Below are 26149 nucleotides of genomic sequence, written 5' to 3' on the forward strand. Positions count from 1 at the left end.
TTGCTTGCTGAGATAGGCTCCCTGTGACCTTGAATGGGATGAAGCGGTTTGGAAAAATTATGTATGGATTCAATTCTCCTTTTCACCTCTCCTGTGACCTTTCCGATACCAATTTGTGCCTGGGATTGCATTGTATTCCTTTTTATTAACTGGATGCTGTTTTTTTGTAAATACTTTTATAAAGTGCTTTCAGTTTGATTTGTTAAACAGGATACTGCTTTTTAGCTTTTGATTAATTTACTATTGGGATAAATCTATATTTAAATCTATGTCGGTTTCATGAAGAATCTGTTAAAACTGTTACCATCCTCTATAAAACTATTTGATTGTACTTCTGCTTTGGCTCATTTCATCAAGAAATTATCTGTTATAAAGTACAATTTTGATTTAGACAGATTCAAAGTATACTTCAAAGCTTTAAATATTATGATCATGGTTCCCTTATCAACAGACTGCTCAAGCCAAACTGCCCCACCACATTGCCTGCCTCATCGCAACTTTGCATCACATTCTCTCCACTACGCAAATCATTTCCATACCTCCTCCCTTCTCATCCAACTTCTCTGGTTGGCATTGTACCAACGGTCCTCAAAACTGATGCCATTACCCCAGTGTCAAAAAAGCCTAACATGGCTCTCGACAATCTTAACAATTTTCGCCCCATCTCCAACTTACACTTTCTTGCAAAAATTTTAGAACGTGCTGTCTCACTTCAGTTACATAACCACCTCATGACAAACAACCTTTTTGAACCCCTCCAATCTGGCTTCCGTCAACTTCACAGCACAGAAACTGCCCTGGTCAAAGTCACTAACGATCGTCTCATAGCTTCTGATTCTGGTTCTCTTTCTATACTCATCCTTCTTGATCTCAGTGCTGCTTTTGACACTGTTGACCATGACATCTTACTTTCTCATCTTGAGACTGTGTTTGGAGTTTCTGACACTGCTTTCAAATGGTTCAAATCTTAGCTCACTGATCGCTGTCACTTCATCTCTTAATTGGTACAGGTCTGAAATTAGTCTTGTTAAGTCGGATGTTCCTCAGGGCTCAATACTGGGCCTCTTGCTCTTCAGCATATACATGTTTCCACTTGGTCAGCTTTCATTTCTATGCTGACGACACTCAAATATACATCCATACCAAACATCCATACCAAACTGATGTGTCTGTCTCTATTCTATCTAATTGCATCTCTGACATAAACATTTGGATGACTCAAAACTTCCTTCATCTTAACTTTGACAAGACTGAAGTCATGCTTACTGGCACCCCCCATCAACTTCGTAAAGCCAGTCCTGTAACCCTATCTGTAGATGGTTCTGTACTAGAGCTTCAATCTAAATTAAAGAACCTTGGGGTTATATTCAATTCTGGCTTTACATTCGACCCACATGTGCAGCATACTGTCAAAACATATTTTTTTCACCTCGGAAATATCGCTAGACTAAGCCCTATGCTATCACTAACTGTGGCTGAAAAGCTGATCAACACATTTGTGTTCTCTCGAATTGACTACTGTAATGCTGTACTCGCTGGGGTATCTAAATCTATTTTGAACAAACTGCAGTATGTCCAAAATTCAGCAGCCAGAATCCTGACCAGGTCTAGTGCAAGTGATCACATTACTCCTATCCTGGAGTCCTTGCACTGGCTTCCGGTCAAATTCCATGTAGACTTTAAAATCCTCATGCTCACCTATAAGGCTCTGCATGGCTTGGCACCTCAGTACCTGTCTGAACTATTATCGCCCTACTCCCCACCTCGCGACCCTTGCTCTTCTAATTCTGCTTTCCTTACTGTCCCCTAAGCCCGTCTACACTGTATGGGTGACAGGGCCTTCTCCTGTTATGCCCCCAATGTTACGATCCGTGCCTCTCGGCAACGGAAGAGGCAGAAGTAGGTGTAGCCCCTATCCATCAGTTCACCTATCAGTTTTCCCATTCACCACCACACCCCCGTCTCATCCTACTTAAACACCTGTCCTTCCCTACCTCGTTGCTCAGTATTGGTTTTCCCTATCGAGCTTCCTGGTTGCGCTTCTTCTACTCCGTGTTTGTCTTGGATTTCGGCTTACGGTTTTTCCCTTTGGACTTCGGCTTTTCGGATCTCGGCTTGGATTGGTACTTTCGCTCTGTCTTGGATAACTGGCTACCTCTGGATTCTCGGATTGCTCTACGGACTACGACTTCGGATCACACTTCGGCTTCGGTACACGTTCCCTTTCAGATATCTTGCTCCCCCTGGACTCTCGGCTCGTTCCTACGATTACGGTTTACTTTCGGTTTACGACTTGGCTTTGTTCGCTCCTGCAAGTGGGTTCACTCACTAGTTCGGTCCCTATTACCGAACTCGTAACACCCAAGCTCTGGAACTCTCTTCCCAAGGATATCAGAGAGTCACCTTCTCTAAACTCCTTCAAATCCAGACTCAAAACCCTCTTCTTTAGAAAAGCCTTTACTTAACTGGTTCTGTTCTTCACCCCTCAGCTTTTCTTAGTATCACCATCCACGGTCTCCTCTATATACTGTAATTGTGTTTTATCTTGTGTATTATTTTTATTTATTGTTGTTGTCATTCTGTAAAGTGCTTTGAGAAGCCACCTTTAAAGGCGCTATATAAAATAAAGTTTATTATTATCATTATGGTTCCTTCTTCCCTGTTTTACCTCTGTCGTAGTCGTTAGAAAACAGGAACATTTTCTTCCTGTAGGTTACATGTCATTAAACATGTAAATTTCTGCTGCTGATATTCCTATATGCTTTTCTCAGTCTATGTATGAACAGGTGAAATCCACCATAAAAAAACTTTCTTCTCTTGCACATAAATTCTTAATTTCATTATTAATTCAGTAGTGTATATCTGCATTTGTTGCTTAATACTAGACTCCTCATGCTACAGTATATCTTTAGAATGTGTTTTGAGTCTGGCTGATATAGATTCTGAGATCTAGATTTCTCCAGGCTATGTTCCTGAGCCTGAAAACCTTTAAGACATAGTGCTACACCTCCTCCTCATCTAACATTTCTGTCTGTAGGGAACAGTGTATCCACTGTTGCATTCATCTCTATCAGTTGTCCATGTATCGTTTAATGTGGTAGCTTCTGCTGTATTTCATGCATTTTGTGTAAACAGCTCCTAGCTTTTAGGTACGCACACTAAAAATTGAATAAGACTTCATATTTGTGTTAAAATCTGTAATATTGATAACATATTTGTGATTTTTTACTTTGTTGGAAGAAGGGTTTCTGTTTGTTAATATTAATGTGGAAATTCAGGGATGCTTTAATTGCTTTTGCTGATAGCAGTAGGCAGACTATCAGACAGCTACAGATGGTTATGCAAGCTGTAAAACCGTTACATAAAGGAGTTCAAATCTAGTATCAGACAGTAGTCTACAAAGGGCGGTGGATCTAGCCTCAATACATTTCTGAAGCCCAAAAAAGGATAGTGCCAAAGCAGACTAATTTTCACTAACCACTTGGCATAATAACTGAAAAAGAATATTGGTTTCAGGGAAAATATTCCACTTCACTCAGGGACTTCAACAATGACTTTTCCCTGATAGGCTGCAGCATGTGATAGCCTGTACTTCTAACTATTGTGCAATGTTATGTAACATGCACCCATCCATTTTCTAATCACTTCTTCCCATTCCGGTTTGCAGGGGAGCCGAAGCCTTCTCTGATAAGCAACAGCACAAGGTAGCATAGTTGAGACATCAGTCCATCGCAGGGAAGATGGACACAAGCAAAGACACACAAACACTGACACCAGGACTGTGGGAGGAAACCAGAGCACCCAGAGGAAACCCACACAAACACAGGAAGAGCATACAGTATAAACTCCACGCAGATGCAGCGGCGAGGCTTATTAATAAGAAAGAATTAAGTGTTCTGAGCTTTCCCAAATGAGGCCCTATCTCTGTTCATCTCTGTGGTGCAGCCACAGAGAAACTATTCATGCAGGCTGATTTAAGGTTTCCTTTGATAAGGGACAGCTCCCAAAGGGGGATGCACTTAGCTAAGCCTGGCTATCATGATCAATGGTCATCCATTGGCGCCTATCTGTCTAGGGAGTGCCAGATGGACATCTGGACTGCATTCCTAAGTGTCAGGAGTAAGTGACTCATATCTCACCTTGATCAACCAATCAGGGACTGGTAGGGCCGAGTAACCCACGTGGGACTCTGATGCCCATGGAACTTTCAGCCAATCAACGAGCTGAAGTTCCTCCAGGTAAAAACAGGCAACACAGAGAGCCTGTAGTAGGATTCAGCAGAATTCTGTGGATTTTTCTAAAGGGAATTCAACTGAGAATTCCAGGGCAGGACGGCCCAGGAGCAGAAGGCTCCCAAGGGCAGGACATTCTCGCAGCGCGCCTCCTGACCATCCTGAGACTCAGCCCGGACAACCACGGAACGGCCAGTGTGTCCGAGTGCCAGAACTTTCCTTTGTTCTAAGAGTCTAGAATGGAGGTTGCCAGACAGTAACCAGAGGATCCACCCGAGGTTAGCACCAGCAGCAGGCCTCATGAACAGGTCGGAACTGTGGACAGCTGAATCACTATTCAGAACTAGCTCTTCATCAGGAATGAACCGGTCCTCTTCCAGACTTGCTGGGACCCACAGTCATCTTTTCTCCTGTGCGCAAACTTTGCTAGTTAAAGCCAACACTAACTAGCCGGTCAGTGAGCATGTGCAGCGCACCGTCGCAAACCTCACAGCACAGCCTGGCACCTAGCCAGAGAGCACGGATTGGACAGCAACAAGCCTGCAACTGTTTCTTTGTGCCCGCAGGAGATCTGAATCCCCAGAGATTGGATGAGTATTCTACTTCAATGCATTACTGCTCGAGAATTCAATTGTTATCCCAACCAGTTGATATCAATTTAATTCCTAAGAGTTATGTACTTGTTTTGAGTATCTAATGTAGAAGTTATAACCAAGTTCATTTACGAAACGGTCAAAATGAATGATATACTGAACGTATGTCCTCTTGATATATGTAACTCTTTGTAACTGACTGAATATATACCTTTTGTATTCTGATAACCCTCTCGATAAGATCTGTTAGGTTTATATGCATATTCTATGTATTAATAAATGTATCCTCGTGTATTAGTACCTGTGTGTGTGCGTTGTTTGAGTTATATCGCATGGTTGGATTCTAAAGCCATCAAAAGAATCATTTTGTGATTTACTGCTACAATTAATAATTGTCCCAGTAAATGCCCAAACCCTACAGAACTGGTGCCTTCAGAAAGCACACTACACAGATAACAACCCAAGTCCGGAACTGACCCAGAGTCCCAGCTCTGTTAGGCAACAATGCTAACCACTGAGCCATTGTGCCATCCGATGTTATGTAACAAAGTCGTTTTAATTAAAAGGCAAGCAAATTTAAATATGACATTGTATATCCAGTTGTCAAAGATGAACAGATCTTTTCATTTTCACTGGTATGATCATGGCATTCAAGGTTAAATTACAAGCCTAGATATTTTTATTCTGAATTATTTGTTCATGCAAATGTCCAGACTTTCTAAGGCCATACCTAAAAAAATCATGACAGTAAAAATTTAAGTAGCCTCATTCACAATATACTCTCTGGTCCCTGTGATAACCCTACTCACACACTCCACAGTAGAGTCTCTGAGGCAGCCCGACTCCACAGTACAGTCTCTGAGGCAGCCCAACACCTTACACACTCCACAGTACAGTCTCTGAGGCAGCCCCGCTCCTTACACACTCCACAGTACAGTCTCTGAGGCAGCCCAACACCTTACACACTCCACAGTACAGTCTCTGAGGCAGCCTCGCTCCTTACACACTCCACAGTACAGTCTCTGAGGCAGCCCAACACCTTACACACTCCACAGTACAGTCTCTGAGGCAGCCTCGCTCCTTACACACTCCACAGTACAGTCTCTGAGGCAGCCCCGCTCCTTACACACTCCACAGTACAGTCTCTGAGGCAGCCCCACTCCTTACACACTCCACAGTACAGTCTCTGAGGCAGCCCCACTCCTTACACACTCCACAGTACAGTCTCTGAGGCAGCCCCGCTCCTTACACACTCCACAGTACAGTCTCTGAGGCAGCCCAACACCTTACACACTCCACAGTACAGTCTCTGAGACAGCCTCGCTCCTTACACACTCCACAGTACAGTCTCTGAGGCAGCCCAACACCTTACACACTCCACAGTACAGTCTCTGAGGCAGCCCCACTCCTTACACACTCCACAGTACAGTCTCTGAGGCAGCCCAACACCTTACACACTCCACAGTACAGTCTCTGAGACAGCCTCACTCCTTACACACTCCACAGTACAGTCTCTGAGACAGCCTCGCTCCTTACACACTCCACAGTACAGTCTCTGAGGCAGCCCAACACCTTACACACTCCACAGTTCAGTCTCTGAGGCAGCCCCGCTCCTTACACACTCCACAGTACAGTCTCTGAGGCAGTGTCACGGACGTCCAAAGGGACTAACCGTGGGGAGTAGGAGAGCAGAAAAAGACCCATATGCGTAGCGGCGAGACGGGAGAAAGGCCCGGGCTCATTAGTGCAAAGAGTTCAGGAATGCTGTATAGAAACCTATGCCCTCAGGGAGCGGACGTGGGGCGCCCTGGTGCTAGGCGGGTCTCAGGACATCCGAACGTCAATGCTGAGCCAGGACAGAGTGCAAGACCCGGAAATATATAGCCCAAGGGAAAGAGAGGGACAGGAAGGACAGCGGACCGGAAACTAGGGACAGGACAGAGAAGGAGCGCCCTCTGGCTGCAGAGGGCGTGACAGGCAGCCCCACTCCTTACACACTCCACAGTACAGTCTCTGAGGCAGCCCAACACCTTACACACTCCACAGTACAGTCTCTGAGGCAGACCAACACCTTACACACTCCACAGTACAGTACACTGTAAAGCGCTTTGAATGGAGTGTACAGAAAAGCGCTATATATAGTAAGTGCAAGCATTATTAAATTAAGTGAAATGTGTCTGTTGGATGGACAGAAGTAGGATAACAAGAAAGCTGAGTTTGATCAGTTTGATCAGTTATCAGTAGCTCTACTGTGGATTAAACACATTGGCAAGGGATATTTCTTCTCAGTACAGCATCACTGCTATTAAAACTGATTCTGCATGAAGGAAAACGTCCTTCCTCTTCTTTGCCTCGTCATTTATAATTATTGCCCTATGTTTCTGAAACAACATAAAATATTACAAAATTACATTTGTTTTGGAACAAAATGCTGTTAACACCTGAGGTCTAGAATCTAAATTATTTTTCATTCACTGGGAGGTTAGTCACTTTGTACAAGCTATCATTGTCAGTGTATTCCCCACAGAATACTCTAAAGGTTAAAATATAAAAAAGCAGGCAAAATTGTAAAAGTCATATTAACCTACTCTGACATTTAATTTTTCAGGTAGCCTCCAATATAAGGAATCGTACACTCATTTTACAATTCAAATACAATTTTATTTTTACTTAATCACATATACAGTGTTCCAATAAAGACTTCTTTTTTTACAAATGTAATTGCAACATACATTCAACCTATGCTATAGATTTTTCTTATTGGATAACTTTCAATAAAAGGTTACACAGTCAAAATTTAAATTTAGGCTTTTGCACAACCCAAGTATCTCTATGGCACAATGGGAATATAAAACTGTAATACATGAGAAGCATACAGATAAGGCAGATAAGAAGTGGTAGAATAGTTGATGGCATGCAATGACCTTTCTTAGAGGTTACTATTTTGATTTTAGTTATCCAGGATATTCTGTCTGAACAGAGCAAGTAAATGGACCAAAAATCATACTGAATCCTAGTAGCTGTATTGGAAATAAGCGCTTCAAATCTGCTTCAGAAGCTTCTTATGTTTTAAAGATTTGGTGTTCCATCATTTTTGTAGCTACTGTGTCTTACAATTCAAGATTAAATATTATTCAACAATGGTGCTGTCATGCAATCTTTTCAGGGTTTTAACACATATGTCTGTTTGTGTTTAAGATATATCTGACTCCAGTATCAGTTTATTTGTCTTGTGAAGTCTTTATATTTTCTAAAAGGTATGAAGCACAATAATTGAATGCATTTTTTTTATTTGAAGCCTAATTCAAAGTACCCTTACAGTTTTTGTTTTGACTAAATCATACATTTTATCTCATTTTGTATACTCCAGTGAAATCATGTAATCAAAATCACGTTCTGAAATCAACACACAGTATTATTGACAAGTTAAATTATTTGTTGGTTGCATACCAAAGTACCAAGCATTGGTAGTACTTACTTTCTCATAAAGCATAATACTACGCAGACCATTACAAACTGCTTACATGGTGTAATATACTGTTGATAATTTAAAGGCTATGTTTTCAATAGTGTTTGAATGTTTTGTTTTTTTTAATAATTTTGCTTCAAATGTGGAATATTCACAATCAAATCCTTTTTAAAGAGAAAAGAAAGATTAAAAGTTTTATTGGACCTCACCTCTTTCATCATTCCCACATTTGTAGAGATGTAGACAGTAATTTATGAGAGAAAGGATTGGTTTGGCACTTCAAAAAAACAGCAAAAAGCAGGATAATACTTAAAATATTTATGATTGTATGTGTCGGGGGAGATTACTTTTTTTCTTTCTTTGACAGAAGAGAAAGGGATTACAGCCAAATATAAGACTTGTGATAGAAAAGGGTAGGCATGTCCTTTGTACAGTAAGGCACCAGAGTTGTGCCTTCAGGAAGATCTTGTGAGTTGTGTACTAGTCCAGCAATTACTGACAGTTTCTGACTTTCTGACAGTTTATCATGAAAAGAGTCAGATAAATCTAGTTGGAACCATCTGAAAAACATTTGGGATGCTGTGGTTGTGCAATGGGAAAGCACGCATTAAAACAAATCCTTACTCACAAATTAGGTGGAAAAGGTGTTTGGTGGCCACTAATCCAATTTTGAACCCAATGGAAGAAAGGTGGTGAAACATTCAATATTACAATAATATATGCTGTATCATACTTATAAGAATCATTATGAGTGAACAACAAGTACATTCTGACAAAAGATAACGTTCTCCTTTTTAAATATCTATACACACTATAGAATGTAGATTCAATTATAAAGATTTCTGTAACATCTGGTGAGAGAAGTTATACTTTTAAAACTTCATTTACATATGCAGTGAAAATTTTAAATTGTAACTGGTCAAAGAATTACTGGAAACAAAATATTACCTATCATATTCCATTAATTAATTTGAATAGCACAGATTTTTGAAACTTGTCTTGTTCTACATGCAACACCTCCAAATTCTGGAGCTCCTGGTGGTAAGAGTATAATCCATCTCAGAGTTTATCAGCTGTTGCTAGGAAAATGAAAAAATGAGTTATCGCTACACTCAGAACAATCTGAGATCTATCTATAGGTCTGGATTCCACAAAGCAGGACAATGATTATTCAATTACAACCTGACTTGTCAATACCAGGATACAGATCAGGGGTTCATAATACAGATCTGGGGTTTGACTCCAAACTCTAAAGAATCTGTGCAAAGAGCTGAGCAAAGGAAAGGGTAGGAGGGATTTTTTGTAAATTTGCCAGCTGAGACAGAAATACCCCTCTTAGAAAGCATCGCTAGGGAATGGAATCCAGTGTTTCAGTACCCTTTTCAAAGAAAGAAATGGCATTTTTAGCATTCATAAGTTTTGGTCTATACCCATGGAGCAGTGCGTTTCAAGGTAGTTCCAAACTGCTGTGATTTCACCACCTTCTTATGCCAGTCTGAAGAGGAAACATTCTGCTGTTCTGTGTCCCAGCTGCTGCCCTCTCGTCAACAGAGGACAGAAGTGCTACCGTATGATGTCCAAGTAGTGCAAATCCGCATAGAGAGCATTGACGAGGAGAGCGAGCAGACGATTCCCATCCAGCAGACAGTGGCCGGGGTATCTGATGAACTGACAGGCTTGACTGAGTGTTTCTTGGAACTCAGAGTACTGCTTCGTAGAAGGCATCAAGTCAAGGGTGTTAAGTGCCTAAGTCAAGATGTAAATTCGGTCATTAGCCCAATTACGTTTTTCTAAATTTATCTGTGAAGCCAAAGAATGTTTTATTTTCGTGGATTATGTAATTATCTTTACCTGAGCTGACATAAAATACGCGTATTAATCAATTTAAACAGCAAAAGGATCCAAAAAGTAGACAAACATTTTTACATGCTACTATCAGAGCTGACACCAGTTTTACGTTGGATTTTCATTACATACTTAGAGGACATCATCAACAGAAAAATGTATTTATGTATTTATTTAAATTATTCTGACTTGGGAAAGCATTCTAATAATACATTGGTTTGTTGTTTACAGAGCCTACAGTGTTGGTAACTGTGTCTCATATGTATGTGTAAGGACTGTGTTACTGTACATGCCGTAATAAGAAAAGTTTCTGAAGAGTGTGAAAGATATACACTACAAAATGAAAGATTATGATTTACAATCCCCCAAAATATTATTATGTAATAATATTTAAAATATATTTACTAATTAACTTAGTATGTTTTGAATTAAATCTCAAAGACATAGCAACTCAATCATATCTTGAAGGCTAAACAATTAAGGTGATAGTGTTGTATGCATAAATCTTTTTTAACACGCAAGAATAAATGACTAGGTCCTAATTAACAATAAGCAGCCGTACTTGCTGTGCTTTAGGGGAGATTTGCAGGTCTGATCCTGGCTGGAGTCGGAGCCGGTTCTCCGCAGGCACCTGGACTAACAGGAATGCTGACATACTGCGCACCACAACCCGGAACCTGAACAGAGCAACATCGAATCACATCTCTTGCAACACTGAACTGCATGGAAATACAATTGCATTTGATTCAGTGGGCACTGTTAAAACAGGCTTTAGAACATGTAAGGAATACCACAAAAATGCTTCTCTCTACATTTTGGAATTGCTAATTGCTTTCATATTCCACTTAATCTGGGGTCACCAGATGTACAGTAAATACACTTGACTCAAGTCAAGCAGCAGTTCTGAGCGAACCCACATGTGAGGACTGCTGTACAAACTCATCCAATGGGCCTGCTGTCTTAGCTGCTCACTGTGTGAAAACCTGAAAGCTCCACTGTGCCTTATGGTTAGCTCTGACTGGGAGACCAGCAACTTTCTTGATGACATCACTACAGGTTCACGGTGTCTGGTTGCTCTTCCATTTCCGGCCAACGAAATGCTGGCTGACTGAAGTCCATCATGCTCCTCAGAGGCATGGCAAATTGTGCAACACCTCTTGGGCAATACCCGGCACAGCGAGCCAACAGTAAGGCCCAGACACAAGCTGGACATGTCTAGACAACAGGGCTCCAGTGTGCACCTCAAGCACTTATTTACAACTGGAAACAACTGGAAAGCCTCAAAGTGTACTGGTATACTGTAGGTTCATCTCTTATCAGAACTACTTATTATTCACTCAGAAAAATATCAGGTATTTTTCTATATATCTAAAAAGCATGTTTTTTAAAAGTTTTTTGATGTAATGAAGATTTGCTTTTCTTAAAACTCTCAATACATTAATATTCAACGTATTAAGCCAAATTAGTTTGTTTTAACTAACTTAACAATTGATGGGTTAAATGATCTACTATCGTATGTGTTTTAATATTCCTTTAAACATGCCACCCTGAAAGAACCCATTTCTGTGTATATAACTAAATGGTTTAGCTTTCTCTTAATTTGAGATTAATTTGTAATTACGACAATGATAAGAGTGGCCAGTAATTGCTCTGCTTGAAATGAAATGGCATGTCCCTATTTGAAATCTATGCATCATCAAAACTCTCTTTTCTAACGTAACAGAACAACTGGTCCAAGCAATCAAAGAAGGTGCCAAGTCCTCTCCTCACCTGCTGGAAAGAGGTGACTTCTTGCCCAGACCTATAGCCCCCAGGATCCCGGAGGCCAGCCTCTCTTCCCCCAGCTGGGCAAGCCGAGCCTGCAAGCTGAGCAGGGTCTGGATGAGGGGCTCCAGGTCACAGACATCGCCCTGGTCCACCTGCACCTGTATCAGCTCCAGGCTCTTGTGCCACCACAGGAACAGCTTGCTCTCATCAGCTGGACTGCTGCTCAAGCCAGAGAGGAGAACTGTGGTCACTATTAAATAATCAGGGTGGGATAATTTACTTCTTCCAATGAGTAATCTTCATTTTACATACAGTTTAGAGTATTCTCTAACATTAGGGCTATTGTTACTGGTTGCTTTGTGATGACAGTATTGTATTTAAGAAACGCTAATCTACCATTTCATCAATCATAAAACACATCCACCAATTCACCAGTTACTGTATAGCAACATATGCTGTCTAGAAATTCACATACTGTCTCTCTGGACTTGTGTATAAACATCATATAACACACAGAACTCTGTTTTTAATATTTAAACATTCAGTGACTCACGGGCCATAGTTTGCATCTGTAATGACTAAACAAGGGGAACTGAAACCATTAGTTCAACTTTCTGGGCTGAAATAGTTATAACTTAGTCTGAAAAAGACTAAAATAATGGAGTGCAATCTCCAAAGAGAAATGATCAACATAATTCAGATTTTTTAAATCTGATCTATAAAACATGAAAGGTATTTTGAACAGTGTACTTTCACTCTTTGCATCTGTTTTTGGAAATTTCACCAATCAACTAAATCTATACAAAAAAATACCCCTCACATTTAAATAATGTTAATTTTAAAAATCCAGCTACAGTTTTAGGGCAACCTGTGCCTTTCAGCTGAGTTGTAGTCTTCTGTCCTGCCCTTGAACTGTCAACACACTTACTCAAGAGTGCACTTATGGTTCTCTGAGCATCGCACCTGGGGAAGACTTCGCTCATCCAAGTCTTGAGCAGCATCAGAGTCTTCTTCTCATTAACCAGAGTCTGCTCAAGGTTGAGCCTCTGGAGGATGTAGACGTACAGTGTAAGGAAGCTGCCCAACGCCAGACTCTCCTGGAGAAAGTCCTCGACTGTCAGCTCGGGCACCTGGAGAGACAACAGGATAGGGCCCCACCCAGAGTACTGATCCACACAGGCTCCTGGCAACAAGCACACACAAGAAGAAAGGGGCAAACAGAGAAAAGAAGGAAATGTCATGATGAAATGGCAGAGCAATCTCTCTTCCTCCTCACCACGGATTTAAAAGTGGTTTTGGATTTTGGATTTTGAACATAGCACATCTAATAGAACAGTTCAGATGGCACCTGTGCATGAAAGTTATTGAAATCATAACTGTTTAAACATATTGCATCAGAAGAAATGCCCCAGTCCTGGTGTCCCTCTGAGCCCAGTTCCCCCCTTACCATCGGTGAAGTAGGCAAGGATGCAGGCCTCAGTGGTGCGAGCCATATGGCGGACAGAAGCTAGGCTGCAGCAAGCAGCGGTGAGAAGGGGCAGGACCAGGGGGGCCCGGGCCCTGCGCTCCACCCAGCTGTGCAGCATCCCTCCAAGGGCCTCAGCAGTGGACACACCTGCACTGTTCAGCACCTTCAGAACCTCTGCAAACAGGCTGCACGTAGCCATGTGTCGCTGGCGCAGGTCAGTCTCTGTGGGGCAGAGATCACTTCAATCACTTCAGACTTGGAGCCCATCACTCTATAACCAGATTGCTTTGATCGTGCTTTTCTAACAATCAAATGAATGTAATAGCGACTGTATGTACCAAGGAGACATGTTTGAGAATATATATATATACAGGCAGACCTCAAACAAGAATCTGTAAAACAAAATAATGAGATACTTGTTAACTGCACTGTTACGGTTACTAGCTATGCAAAATATCAGTTGTTAGCAATATCTTATTTAAATTATAAAAGTTATACCTGGTGTTTGCTACACCAGATACTGTATGACTAGTTTTTTATGCCTTTTTTGGCACTTAGGAGACTACAGGAAAATAGAGAAATCTTCCTTTTGTAGAGACACTGGTCTGTAGACCCAGAATCCCACCTATAGCCTGCAATAAAACAACTGTATCATGCCAAATGCCTCAAGGATAATTTCCAAAACTTTTAAATCCATCAGAGAGCTGTTTTGCAGGAGACAAATAGTCATCTATGTTAACAAGTTATGTCTCATTTAGATATTAATGAGAACCAAAAGCATTTTCCTAGTAGGATTTGTCACCTGGAGGGTTGAAGACCACAATGTCCTCTAGCAAACTCTCCATCTCCCTTTTCAGTTCTGAGAGGCTGATGTTCCCATTCTGGTCCAAGGTAGTCAGGAACTGAACAACCATGTGGATGAAGGCCTGACACTTCAGCATCATGTCCTATCATGCAAGATAAATGCAACATAGGAAATAGTCTGAGTATAAGTTTTTCAAACTAGTGATGTGGTTACTCATGCGCTCACTAAGCTGGTACTCACACTGTGCAGTGTTCCTTCAAAGGTGGATTCAAAGCCAGCAGTCATCTTCAGAAGTTTGACCACAAGTTCTGAGGAGGTGTCCCTCTTCAGGATGAGAGCTGAGGGGTAATGGGTGTTCACATAGCCCATCACATTGCGATAGGAGGAAGAGTCCACAAGGTGCCAAGGGAGAGAACTGGACTGTCCAAGCAGACTCAGAAGTGGAGAGTCCTGTAGGGATAAAAAAAACAACGATGACATGAGAGGAATGTAAATCCAGACGAGAATTATATTAATACACAGCAATTCTACTGCACAAATGTTGACCTCAATGCTCTTGGTCAACCATCAACCTTCTATGTGTGAAAACCAACATTTAATGCAGCATGAAACAAACTCCTTAACCACACTGTTGAAAATTTTGCTCAAATACTAAAAACAACCGCTTGGTAGGAGTCACGCATTATTAACCGACTAGCAATTAGATGAGCAAAATGGATAAATGGTTTGCATTAAGCTTGTAGGTAATAAACTATTTTATTAAAGTGCAATGGTAAAATTAGTTTCTGTTGTTATATCATTATCTTACTTGTCATCTACTTGGTTACTGATCAATCAAAAAGCACTGTACTCATGAGCATGGTATGATCTGGATACAAACCAGTTATACAAAAGCACACTCAAAAAGGTGAGCATTCAGTTGTTGAATGGAATTGAGATAAACAGATAAAGAAACAGCAGAGAACATAATATATACCCGTACAGAACACATAAATATCTGTAAGATTGAAGAACACTGACCAACAAATAATGCTTTCCCTAAGGGGATGATTTCACAACAGAGCTTCTGTAAAAAAAGCAAAAGGCAGGAATGGTTGTACTCACAGGCTTGCTGAGAAGTTGGTCCTCCTTGGCCAGGAAGATCATCGTGTAGAGCAGACAGACGACCATGATCTGGGTGTCTGGGTTGGGCTGGGAAGTCAAGGCACTGCTCAGGACACTCACCCAGTTCACCTCACACAGCACACCTCCCAGGAACAGGAAACAGCTCTTTGGACTCCCTCTCTCTACCTGCAAACAGATCATCCCAATGGGCTTTAACAAACATGAATGGCAATATCTACTTTGAAAACTAAAGATACGATCAGTTCACATGGATTCAACATCACACAAAATCTTATTTTTAGAGTTACACCTGTTCTGAATGTATAAAAACATGGTCAATAGAATGCATTTTTATATGCATTTATTGCTGAAATTCAAACCAATTCAAATGTGAACCTTTGTAAATCTCTTGCCTCAATGTGTTTTCTCAAGGTTTGAAAAAAGCATGAAGCTTGAAACCTGCAACAAACAGCAATATGGTCACTTGAAAGTTAAGACCTGTGGATAATTACCACAATATATTTGACCTGACCTTCTAAAATCATACTTTATGAGAAAAAATACTAATGGTGCTTATAGAAATGCTGTAAGAGAAAGTACTGAATGAGTCACAGCAAACATTTTTAGCATGAAGGTTTTAAGTTTTCACAAGAAAAAATTTGCCTGAACCACATACTTAATCTTGAGAATTAACCCTGATGAGCCTGGTATGGGACAGTGGGTCACAATTTTTAATTATAATATCATGCCAATATTTGATTGATTTATAAGCCTGGGCTGTAGTAGGAAGGAAATCAGCTTCAGTAAATGGGTGTCTTACATTAAAAAACTGGTTCATGAGAGTTTGGTCTGGGTGCAGGTCCTTCCAAGGCAACCGGCTATATTCTGTGTGGTATGTGTACAGGATGTACTCTGGCATTTTGGGAGCGGTGCATGTATCACAGTAGTGCATCAGATGTATCCTGAGAGCATCTCTCTGGCCAGGCAGCAACATATCTGTGTGACAGTAGACACAATCAGACACTGATTCCCAGAGAGCGTATAATTTAAACATTGGTGCTAGAAAACAACAGAATAGCACAAATGTGTAGAAGTGTAGTAGTTCAAACAGGTAAATCAGCAGGTTAATTCACCAGGAACATTCTGTTTTGTGAAGATCTCTATTACTACTACTACACCCTATAGCCAATATAAGCTGGTGACTGAAGACAACGCAAGTCCCAGAAATACATTTACAGTCTTACTAAAATCTGATTACAAAACATTTGATTTTATTTTGTCTTTTACTCCTGGTAACTTGCATTTTCTTAGATGTACATGTTCAAATAATAATCACATAAAAACATCTTGGTCACAATGGGTAAGATAAACATTTGTAAGAAATTATCTATGTTAGCAGAAACCTAAATATTCCTGTAGACAGTTATGGTAAAAAAAAGGTGGCAATTATTTCTCGTCCACTGAAAATCAAAGAAACACTCTTTTGCAATCTGCTGCGGTCTGAGCAGGGCAGACGGCAGAACGCACGCATACCTTTGAACGTCTCATGCAGGCGTTCTGTGAAATGGGAATACATGGCCACCAGACTGGCAGCAGCAGGGGTATCAGTTTCCAGCCACGGAAAGCAGCGAGGGTTACTGGGGCGGGAGAAAGATCAATGTGACAGCGAACAATCTGATACACAGGAAAAACAAACACTGCCTTGCCATCTGTAAATACCTCGGATCATCTGTATCCAGCACCAGGATCCATGGCTTGAAAAGGCCAATGATCTTTGAGTGCAAAGTCAGCAGGGCTAAAAAGGAGAAACCAAGCTCTGAATCAAGACAGAACACTGCTTTAAAAAAATGTTTAATTTTTAAGTGTTCCAATTAACAACTGTTCTATTTGGATGGAGTTACTGTGAAAAATACCACGTATCATTCCATTCTTTCCAATTTACTCTGAAGCATTTTAAAATGGAATTACACTGAAGTGGATTCAAAACAGAGCTGCCTCTTGCTTTTTTACACAAAGAAAGGTGGGAGTGCAGAACAAGCTATCCAGCTGACACCTTGGCTTCTTTCAAGAAATGGTTGAATAAGATTCTTAGATCATTTACCACTTTATTAATGAAATCAGATAGGACAAACTGAGGTCTTGAATTTTTCGTAGGTTTTAAAAACAGAACAAAATTCAAGAGAGTCTAGTCGCAACGATTTTTTAAATGGGCTTTTTACCGTTAAGTACCACGTTGCTGCCCACTGGCTCTTTGGCTAAACCAGCAAATTCCAAGGTAATGATATTGTTCACCAGGTATCTCCAAAATATCTTCACTTCCTCCAGGTAAGGACCCCACTTAGAAAACAGCCCAAAACTGCGGAAATCAGCTTTTGAGAGACGGAGTTTCAGGAAGAAACCTGACAGCCATTCTATGGTCTCCTGAACCTGAAAGGCACATACATTAATTCAGATCTGTTTAAATGTACTAATATAACACAATCATAGCAAACCACTTGAAAATATGGTTTATGTCTTACTGAGTTCAATGGGTAATTTATTTAGACTTTCTTTTAACTTAAAATAAAAGTTAAAATAATTCAAAGTGACGAGAAGACAATCATGTAGTTTTAGGGTAGTAAGGTGATCAAGTCAGAAACTCACTTGTTGAGGCGACAGGGAAATAGTGATGGCTCTAGAAGCAGAAGGTGGGTTTTTAATGGATTCCTTTTTGAGTGCAGAAGAACAACCCAGCACCCGCAGAGAAGACTTCCAGCATTCAGGACTAATGAGCTGGTCTGCTGAACCTGTGAGTGACACAGCATGCTCTGTTCTATGTACACAGGTACAGTATGTAGACAGGCATCACTAATGTGCCATGAAGAGAAAAATGTGACTTTTTATGGTGTAACCTTTATTTAAAACTGGTTTATTTAAGATATGGCCCACTTCTGGTATTTTTACATGGCACTTCTGATTGACAGTTTTTTTTTTCCAATAAGCAAAATCAAAGCTTCTAGATTTTGTTTCAGTGTATGTAATTAATAATAGGACTAATGGCAATTTGGGATAATAGCAACCTAACTCTTCCTATAGACAGCCATGATAAAAAAGCTGGCAATTATTTCCTGTCCACTATAAAAACAAAGAAATTCTATTCTAAAATCTGATAAGAGTTTTGCTTTCTTAACTTTTTAAGATACAATAGCACAGCTGTTACTTACTCTGCATAAGGAGCCGGAGAAAGTCACTATAGTGATCGGGGAATTGGTAGCTCAGTAACTGGGTCCAGTGTTTACAGAACAGGTTAAAAGGCATGAGGATCTCTGGCTCAGGATCCAGGCCACAGGCCGTCAGGGCCATGTGTATCAGCTCCACCAGCCTGCTTCTCTCAGGGAAGAGCGGCTGACTGGAGGACAGCCAGTGCATTAGGTCAAACTGGGTGAAGGGAAATAACAGAAACAGCCCAGGTCAACAGAGGAATGCACATGTACTTCCATGTTTAATTCTACATTCACAAAAGTGAATGACTTTTTCACCAAGGTACCACCAACCACCAAGACAACAATTCACACAGACAATCCATATTAAAGAAAACCAAAGCAGTATAAGACCTGACAACACCTATTCAAAGGGAATAATGTAAATTAACTAGAGAAAACTGTCCACGAAAGTTAAAAACATTCTGATCTAGAAAAGTCTATTTTTGCTTAATATAAAAAATAAACATCGGGGGTTTTGACATAAGAGCAAATGGATACCCAAAACACCATTTAGAGATGGAAGCTAGCCGGTTTCAGATTTAAAAGAACATAAGCAGATGTGGGAACCTTTGTGAGTAGCATGAAGACGACATCCCCGCTGTCAACATGCAGAGCTCCCACCACCTCTTCGTAGAGGGAGACCAGCTCTGCGGGCGAGGCGTTGGGGGTGAAGTAGGGGGAGAGCAGGTTGCAGAGCTGCCGGTTCTGAAGGATGGTCTTCAGCATTTTCTTGCACTCCTTTGGTGTGTCCCGGATAAAGACCTGACAAGAAGGGAAAGCAGAGCACAGCATCAGTACCTTGTTTTCCATAAACGATTGGATTGCTTATAGATCAAATGTGAGGGACAGTAACTTTATGATTAACATGTAGGTTTTTTATTGTTAAATTTACCATACTATCCAAAATGAAGTGGGATCACTGTGTATGTGGGTGGTATACATAAAGAAAAACACTTTGGCTTAAAGCCCTTATGATGTCTGTATAAGGTGGATTTAAGAACTTATGAAAGAAGATTTTTAAATAATGTAATATGATGCTATTTGTAGGACACAGGGGAAAAAAAGGAAACAGGGCGTTACCTGGCCCAGAATTTCAATGCAAGAGGAGAAGAACTGCCTGGTAGGAGGGTGGCGCTGGGTGTCTTCACACACAAACGACACCACTTTGTAAAAGACTGCAATCCCCACTTTCTGCACAATGGGAGTAGGATGCATCTTAAAGGTATTAACAAGGGCCCTAGTTAAAAAAAGATGACAACGAAAAGAACATATTAAGGTATTGCGCTGTCCGATAGGACAGATTTAGTATTTTATTCAGTGAAATAAACCTACCACAATACATTCCTGTTGTTACCAAACTGGGATTGGAAGTTGAATTAAAAAAATCTTATCATAGAGACTTGCTTTTACCAATTAATAAAGCCAATTTCAGACCGAGCTTATACAGTATATTCATGATTAAAGAAGCCGAACACAAAACAGGCACCAGGTGACTCAGCTGAGACAGACGCTCGCATGAGTGAGGACTGAGCTCCATGATCTATGATCTAGGAGTCGCAGGTTCAAGCCTTGTTAATGCCACCCGCTGACTGTGACTGTTTTCCTAAGTGACTGTGCACAACGGACTGGAGCTCCGCTGAGGGAGGGTGGGATTAGTCAGCCAGGTGTCTCAGTGACACACTGGCCACTGCAGCCTCCAGGGTGTTGATGGTGAACCTCCTGCATGAGTAACTTGAAGGTGAATGGGTGGGAGGAGTCTATTCTTCCTCATTCTCCTCTTCCTCACAGCCATGGGTTCATGACCATGAGCCGAGACGCAACAAACATCAAACAGGCTATTCCAAATCAGGTGAGAATACCAAAAAACAAAAGATGAATTTAAATTTGAAAAAGGAAAGACATTATTTCATCCATCACCAGTGTAACTTCAAAAGCCAATGTTTCATATAAGTTCCATTTCATTTGCTTGCAAGTTTGTCAGTCAGGACAGACATGGTCATTGTAACACAAAAGCTACTCTGAAAGGTGGAAACAGGGGCTCTGAAACACCCAAGAAATACTACAGACTATTTCCTGATTCTTCCTGATTCTTTTCTGGAAAATGACCCTTCTGCAATCAGCCTGCACAACACAGTGAAGCACAGTGAAAGGACTGTTGACATTGCCCTGAACTGGCTTCTGCTGTCTATCGTTTATCAGTATTACTTATACTCACGTGATGAAATTCTCCATGTGCACAGCAGCTTCAGCTACGCTCTGTGGAGGGGGTTTCATGGCATCTGTCTGGAGCTGCTTAAGGTCTCTCTTCAGAGACTGGATCTGGTTTTGGATAGGCTCGAGCTTGTGAATTCCTTCAAACTGCAACAAAAATGCAAATAAAATAAAAATAAACGAATGGACACATACAAAAACAATAAAACATTACATTGTTACAAAAACAGTTAGAGAAGACATAGTTGGGTTGCTTTGACTCACAAACAACTTATCCAACATGTATATCTAAGCCTAATGTTTTGTAATAATACTGACATGTACTGCACATCCATCCATATTCTAATTACTCCATCCAATGCTGGATCACGGAGGAGCTACAGCCTATCCTGGAAAGCAACAGGTGCAAGGCAGGATACACCCAAGATGGAAGGCTGGGCAGACATGCACACTCTCACACTAGGGCCAGTTTTTCCAGAAGCCAGGTAACCTACTTGTAGGCCTGTACTGTGGGAGGAAACCAGAGCACCCAGAGGAACTCGCATGAACGTGGGGAGATCGTGCCATAAATCCATGCAGAAAACACCCCAGGTCCAGAAATGAAGGGCCCCAGTGCTGAGCAGCAGCAATGTTAATCACTGTGCCACCATAATGCTCTATACCATACATACTGTTATTAACTGAATTTAAAAAGGTCTATTCTGACAGTACAGTGCAAGCTATCTTAAGTGCAGCAAACTTCACGTTATCTCACGTTTATCACATGAGTGCACAGAACACTCTTACGAAATCAGTTTTCCCTGGTAATTTCAGGTATGAGCAGCCGAGAAAGACACAGGTCAAAAGCCTTGCTGACCATGACGGTGATGTGCGCTGGGCCCTGACAGGGCCTCCCCCCGCTGCCCCGACACTCCAGCTGCATGGACAGCTGCTCCTCTCGGTTGATGTAGAGCTGGGGGAGAGTGTCCAGCAGATCGTTGTCCAGTGCCACCTGCTGCAGCTCCCGCAGAGTGGCCAGCCTGCCAACAGAGCGCACCACACCCTCAGAGCTAAATCAGCAACACCGGGCAGCTTTGAAAATCACATTCTTCGTGAATTACAATATATTCCCCCATATTGAGAACAAGCATGCTTTTATATTTAAAATGTTTATTTTGATTTTTACTGCTATGGTACTTGTATAAGGGGTAGCGCCTCCTTTGGGTTTACTTTCTTAACCTGACACTAAGCTCTTTCCTGGACGTCTAGCAGCATGATCTTCCATCATCTTATTTTTGCATAACGTGCACAATTTCTTGTCAAGCAATCATTGTTGAAAAAAAAAACCCACTAAAATCTCTAACAAACAGAGTACCAAGAAAAGTTTTCAGTTTTCGTCCCTATAGTATTTACACATCACTTAGAAATAAATAAAAATGTACACAGTGACCATTCTAAATTTCTCTCAGTGTACTTGCACTTTTAATCTTATTTTCACACTAATTAAAATCACTTCCACACAGGAATGCAAGAAAAATGTACATGTTTATCAGCCAGCTGACTAATCTATATTATTTCACAGCTTTTCTGACTTACTTGGCCTGGTGTTGCAGTTTGCTGAGGTTCTCATGGATAAGCGTGGCTGCAGTTTCTTCATCAGACAAGCTTCCAGGTGAAATATCAGGGACTGGAGCTCTCATTCGTGACAAAGATGAGGGTGGTTGCGGAGCATCGTGTTTCTTTAGGTTATTCAGAATACGGTCTCTTGCTTCAGACAAAAATCACATTATACAATTCAATCAAAAATATTTTACTCATCCCCCAAGGGGGGAATTACACAATTTAGCTTACTATTCTTCCTGATCACCATTCACTATAATAAGTTTTCTTAATGTACTTATTTGCCTTAAACAATACAGAACACTTAATAATAAGTAATAATGTGATTATATATCAAGTAATAATGGAGTTCAGATGGAGATCACATTAACTTCCTGAACAGCCCCTTATTGTAAAATGTTATTCAAATATTTTTTCATATATTTTTCGTATCACGGTATCTACATCCTTTAAGTGTGAGTCATAGTAAGATGACATTATCTCAGATATTAGATATATCAATTTTGTAATGGCTTCATCCAATTTATCACAGAGGAGCCAGAGTCTACACAGCAGGCAATGAGCACAAGGCAGGGTACACCCTGGACTGGACGCCAGTCCATTGCAGGGCAGACAGACACAAACACAGTCTATGGACTGTGAGAGGAAACCCATATATACAATATGTTATAAATCACACTTAAATCGATTTATAATCAATCATTTTTAAACCATACAAGATAAAAAAATCTCAAAAGCATCAATGAGAAAGTGGATTTTTTGTGCTTGCATTGAGAAAAGCACAAGAGGAATCTGAAAAAAGAGTAAATCCCTTCGGAATTAACTTACCTGCCAGAGGGTTAATAAAATCAGTGAAGATGGATATGAAGTGGTTATGTTGAAACAATGGCTCAGTTTGAATTTTAACCCAGAGACTCAGAACTTCCTTCAACTCATGCTGGACTCGTTCAATATCAACAAACTCTATCCACATGTCCTGAAAAAAATGGAATGTTTGCAGCAAATTAAATACTATATATTGAATATATTATACAGTATATTGAATTTAATCTTGGCTGAGATGGAAATTAATTAAAGCCTGATGGGCTCTCTTTAAATTCTTACAACCTGTGAAATGTTATTTTGCTTTGTAAACTTCAACTACTGCAGCAAGTGGAAAAAAACATTTTCATGAGGTTCTTTCTGTAACCCATTGAAAGGTCAAAAAAGAACAAAAAATAGTTAAAGATTAAATTTTGAACGAAATGCATTAAGTTAAAGTTTTGTCTGAATACTTAACAGGAAGACTGCTACTGTAGTGCAACTATAGCTTGAGGCTCAGGTTTCTACAATGTAGACAAGAAGTTCTTGAATAATATTGCTGATGCATTACACAGAGCATATACAGTAAGTGTGTTAAGGTTCCCAGCAAGGAAGCTGAACTCACAAATTAAAACTAATACACACATGTATTCGGGCAAGTATTAATATAGTCTTACAAAAAGTAATTTTTACAATACATATTTGGTAATATTTTAATTTAATTGAAAATGTTACAGAAAGTTGTTAGTGGTAGATTGTGAACAGTGTGGAAATCGCATGGTTCATGTGGCCATAGATGCACCAGAACTCATCTTTAACCCTCAGTGAACCTTTAAAATGCCATCTGACGTTACGTCATAACAAATATTTTTTCCTCACTTAAAAATTACTTTAAGAATGCTTTATTTACAAATTTCATTCACTGAAGTCTACTTTTAAGAGTTTTGTTCACACAGTAGGTGAGTTATATTAGATTTCGTGAGCGTGAGACGATGTGAGATGAACAACAGCTGGAAGAACAAAGGCCTGCCTTGTGTGTGACTCAGGAGATTCTCTTCATCCCAGCATGCAACTGGGCACAGACACCAGTTAACCTAGGCAGGAAACCAGAGCACCCACTGAAAAGCCATGCAAAACCTAGGAGAACATGCAAACTCCACGCAAAAGGTATCCCAGAACTGCCCAAGAACTGTGAGGCAGTAGCGCTAACTAGCATTCTGCCCATCTCCAGTTAATACACTCAGGAAGTGTTTTAATGTATTTACCAACCTGCTGATTTTGCATGATTTTGGCCAGCCGGTGTGCATCATACTGCTTTGGCAATGAAGGAAAATAAATTTCTTTTTTCTGCAGATTTTCATCATCCAGCCAAACAGCAAAAACACTGAACAGCCTGAAGGTAATATACAAATCCCATTAGAAGTCTAGACTTGATAGAATGTTTGAAGTTCAGACTTGAGAAGTCTAAAATTAAATTAAGATTAAAGTCATTTAAAAAAATAAAATATTTTATTTTCTCAACAGTAAAAGAGATACTTAATTATACAAATAATGTTCATTTAAGTAATTCAAGATTACAATGTTTTCCATCTCAATTCTTTGTATGTTTTCACACACTGAGGATGGTACAGATACACTGTAGATACGTAACAGACCTCAATTATATAAAAACATCCATCCATTTTCTAACCATTAAATCAAGAACGGGGTCGCAGGGGGAGCATGAGCCTACCCTGGCAAGAACTGGGTGCAAGGTAACACACTGTAGGGGACCCCAGTCCATCACACGGCACACATAGACACAAACACACACACGCTCACAACAGGTGCAATTGTTCCAGTAGCCAACCAGTATGTCTTTGGACTGCCGGAGTTAACCAGAGTAAACCCACACAAACACGGGGAGAAAATGCAAAATCCAGCACTGCTAATCACTGCGTAAGCATGCCGCCCATTCAGAAGAAACTTCCATAGTTATTATAATTCTATAAGTTATTTCCCTTTGAACGTATTAAAAAAAAACTTGCTATAGAAATGCGTATATTTTTTGGCATAATATAACAAAATCTGAAATCTAATAAAATCACAAACAAAGTTACTTTATGCATGCAAAGAGAATCTAATAAATCACATGGGAACAATAAAGCTATCAGGCGGAGGATTAACCCTCCCACCAGTGGAAAGTGTGCAAGTACCTGACCAGTTCTGTGTGCAGTTCTGGGGAGGTCATGTACTCAGTAGTGGGGGTCGCAGCATTGGCTTCAGCCTCGCTGGGCTCAGAGGTCCTGGGCACCTTCAGGGCTTTGCTGGCTGCGTGGTGGAAGTCAGCCACTTCCACCAACCGCTGTCGCAGCTCCTTCAGCAGGCTGGAGTGTGCCGGGCTGTGAAAGTAGCGCCGCCCGATGCAGCCCTTAGCCTCCAACCTGGAACCAACACACATACTGAATACATACTGAAGATGACATGCAGTGTCGAAAGGTCTTTAAAGGCATACATCACCCGGGTAACACAAATTATTTTGGAATAAAACTCTTGAATGGAAGAAAAGATACTGCTTCATTTTCACAGCATTGATTCAGGGTTAATAAGAACTGAAATGAATATTTTTCATTAGATTAGGTTCCAAATGACAAATAGAATACCTAAGATGCATAATAGATAGATAGATAATACTTAATTAATCCCATAGGGAAATTGATTAAATAAGAAAAGAAGAAGAAAAAGAAGGAAGAAATAAAAAAAAAGACATACAGAAATGAAGGTCCAGAGAGAAGACATTTACCCAAACTCCGGCCCAGGCTGGCGCAGATAGAGCAGGAAGAATTTCTGCCAGATGAGAGGAAGGAGAGGGTGGTCTGCAGGGGTGGTGAGGGCCTGGTGTGCCCAGCGATACACCATCAGCCTCTGTATGGATGGCACTACATGCAGCTTGAGGCGCGCCTGTGCTTTCTGTAGATCCACACAGACAAGCGGTCAGGGATACACTGCGCACGGTTGGGGGTGGGTTGGTAGC

At 40.7% G+C, this 26149-nt stretch overlaps 1 protein-coding gene across 2 annotated transcripts in view; it reads right to left on the reverse strand.

Annotated features, from left to right (window-relative positions):
• Positions 1-9281: 9281 nt before the first annotated feature.
• Positions 9282-26149, reverse strand: part of epg5 (ectopic P-granules autophagy protein 5 homolog (C. elegans)) — a 41473-nt gene continuing 24605 nt past the window's right edge. For both annotated transcript variants that reach the window (XM_069187168.1, XM_069187167.1), the window contains exons 23-45: positions 25919-26085; positions 25332-25559; positions 24406-24529; positions 23164-23311; positions 22312-22483; positions 21593-21755; positions 20741-20883; positions 19606-19762; positions 19093-19287; positions 18487-18700; positions 17927-18069; positions 17503-17710; positions 17003-17078; positions 16817-16920; positions 16104-16279; positions 15284-15469; positions 14420-14629; positions 14177-14321; positions 13354-13596; positions 12870-13089; positions 11910-12125; positions 10702-10816; positions 9282-10040 (exon numbers count right to left, since the gene is read on the reverse strand). In XM_069187168.1, the coding sequence (XP_069043269.1) occupies positions 9858-10040; positions 10702-10816; positions 11910-12125; positions 12870-13089; positions 13354-13596; positions 14177-14321; positions 14420-14629; positions 15284-15469; positions 16104-16279; positions 16817-16920; positions 17003-17078; positions 17503-17710; positions 17927-18069; positions 18487-18700; positions 19093-19287; positions 19606-19762; positions 20741-20883; positions 21593-21755; positions 22312-22483; positions 23164-23311; positions 24406-24529; positions 25332-25559; positions 25919-26085 (3936 nt within the window). In that variant the 3' untranslated portion in view covers positions 9282-9857. The remainder of the gene's footprint in view (positions 10041-10701; positions 10817-11909; positions 12126-12869; positions 13090-13353; positions 13597-14176; positions 14322-14419; positions 14630-15283; positions 15470-16103; positions 16280-16816; positions 16921-17002; positions 17079-17502; positions 17711-17926; positions 18070-18486; positions 18701-19092; positions 19288-19605; positions 19763-20740; positions 20884-21592; positions 21756-22311; positions 22484-23163; positions 23312-24405; positions 24530-25331; positions 25560-25918; positions 26086-26149) is intronic.

Source organism: Lepisosteus oculatus, chromosome 3 (assembly GCF_040954835.1).
Source record: "Lepisosteus oculatus isolate fLepOcu1 chromosome 3, fLepOcu1.hap2, whole genome shotgun sequence".
In the NCBI taxonomy this organism is placed as follows: domain Eukaryota; kingdom Metazoa; phylum Chordata; class Actinopteri; order Semionotiformes; family Lepisosteidae; genus Lepisosteus; species Lepisosteus oculatus.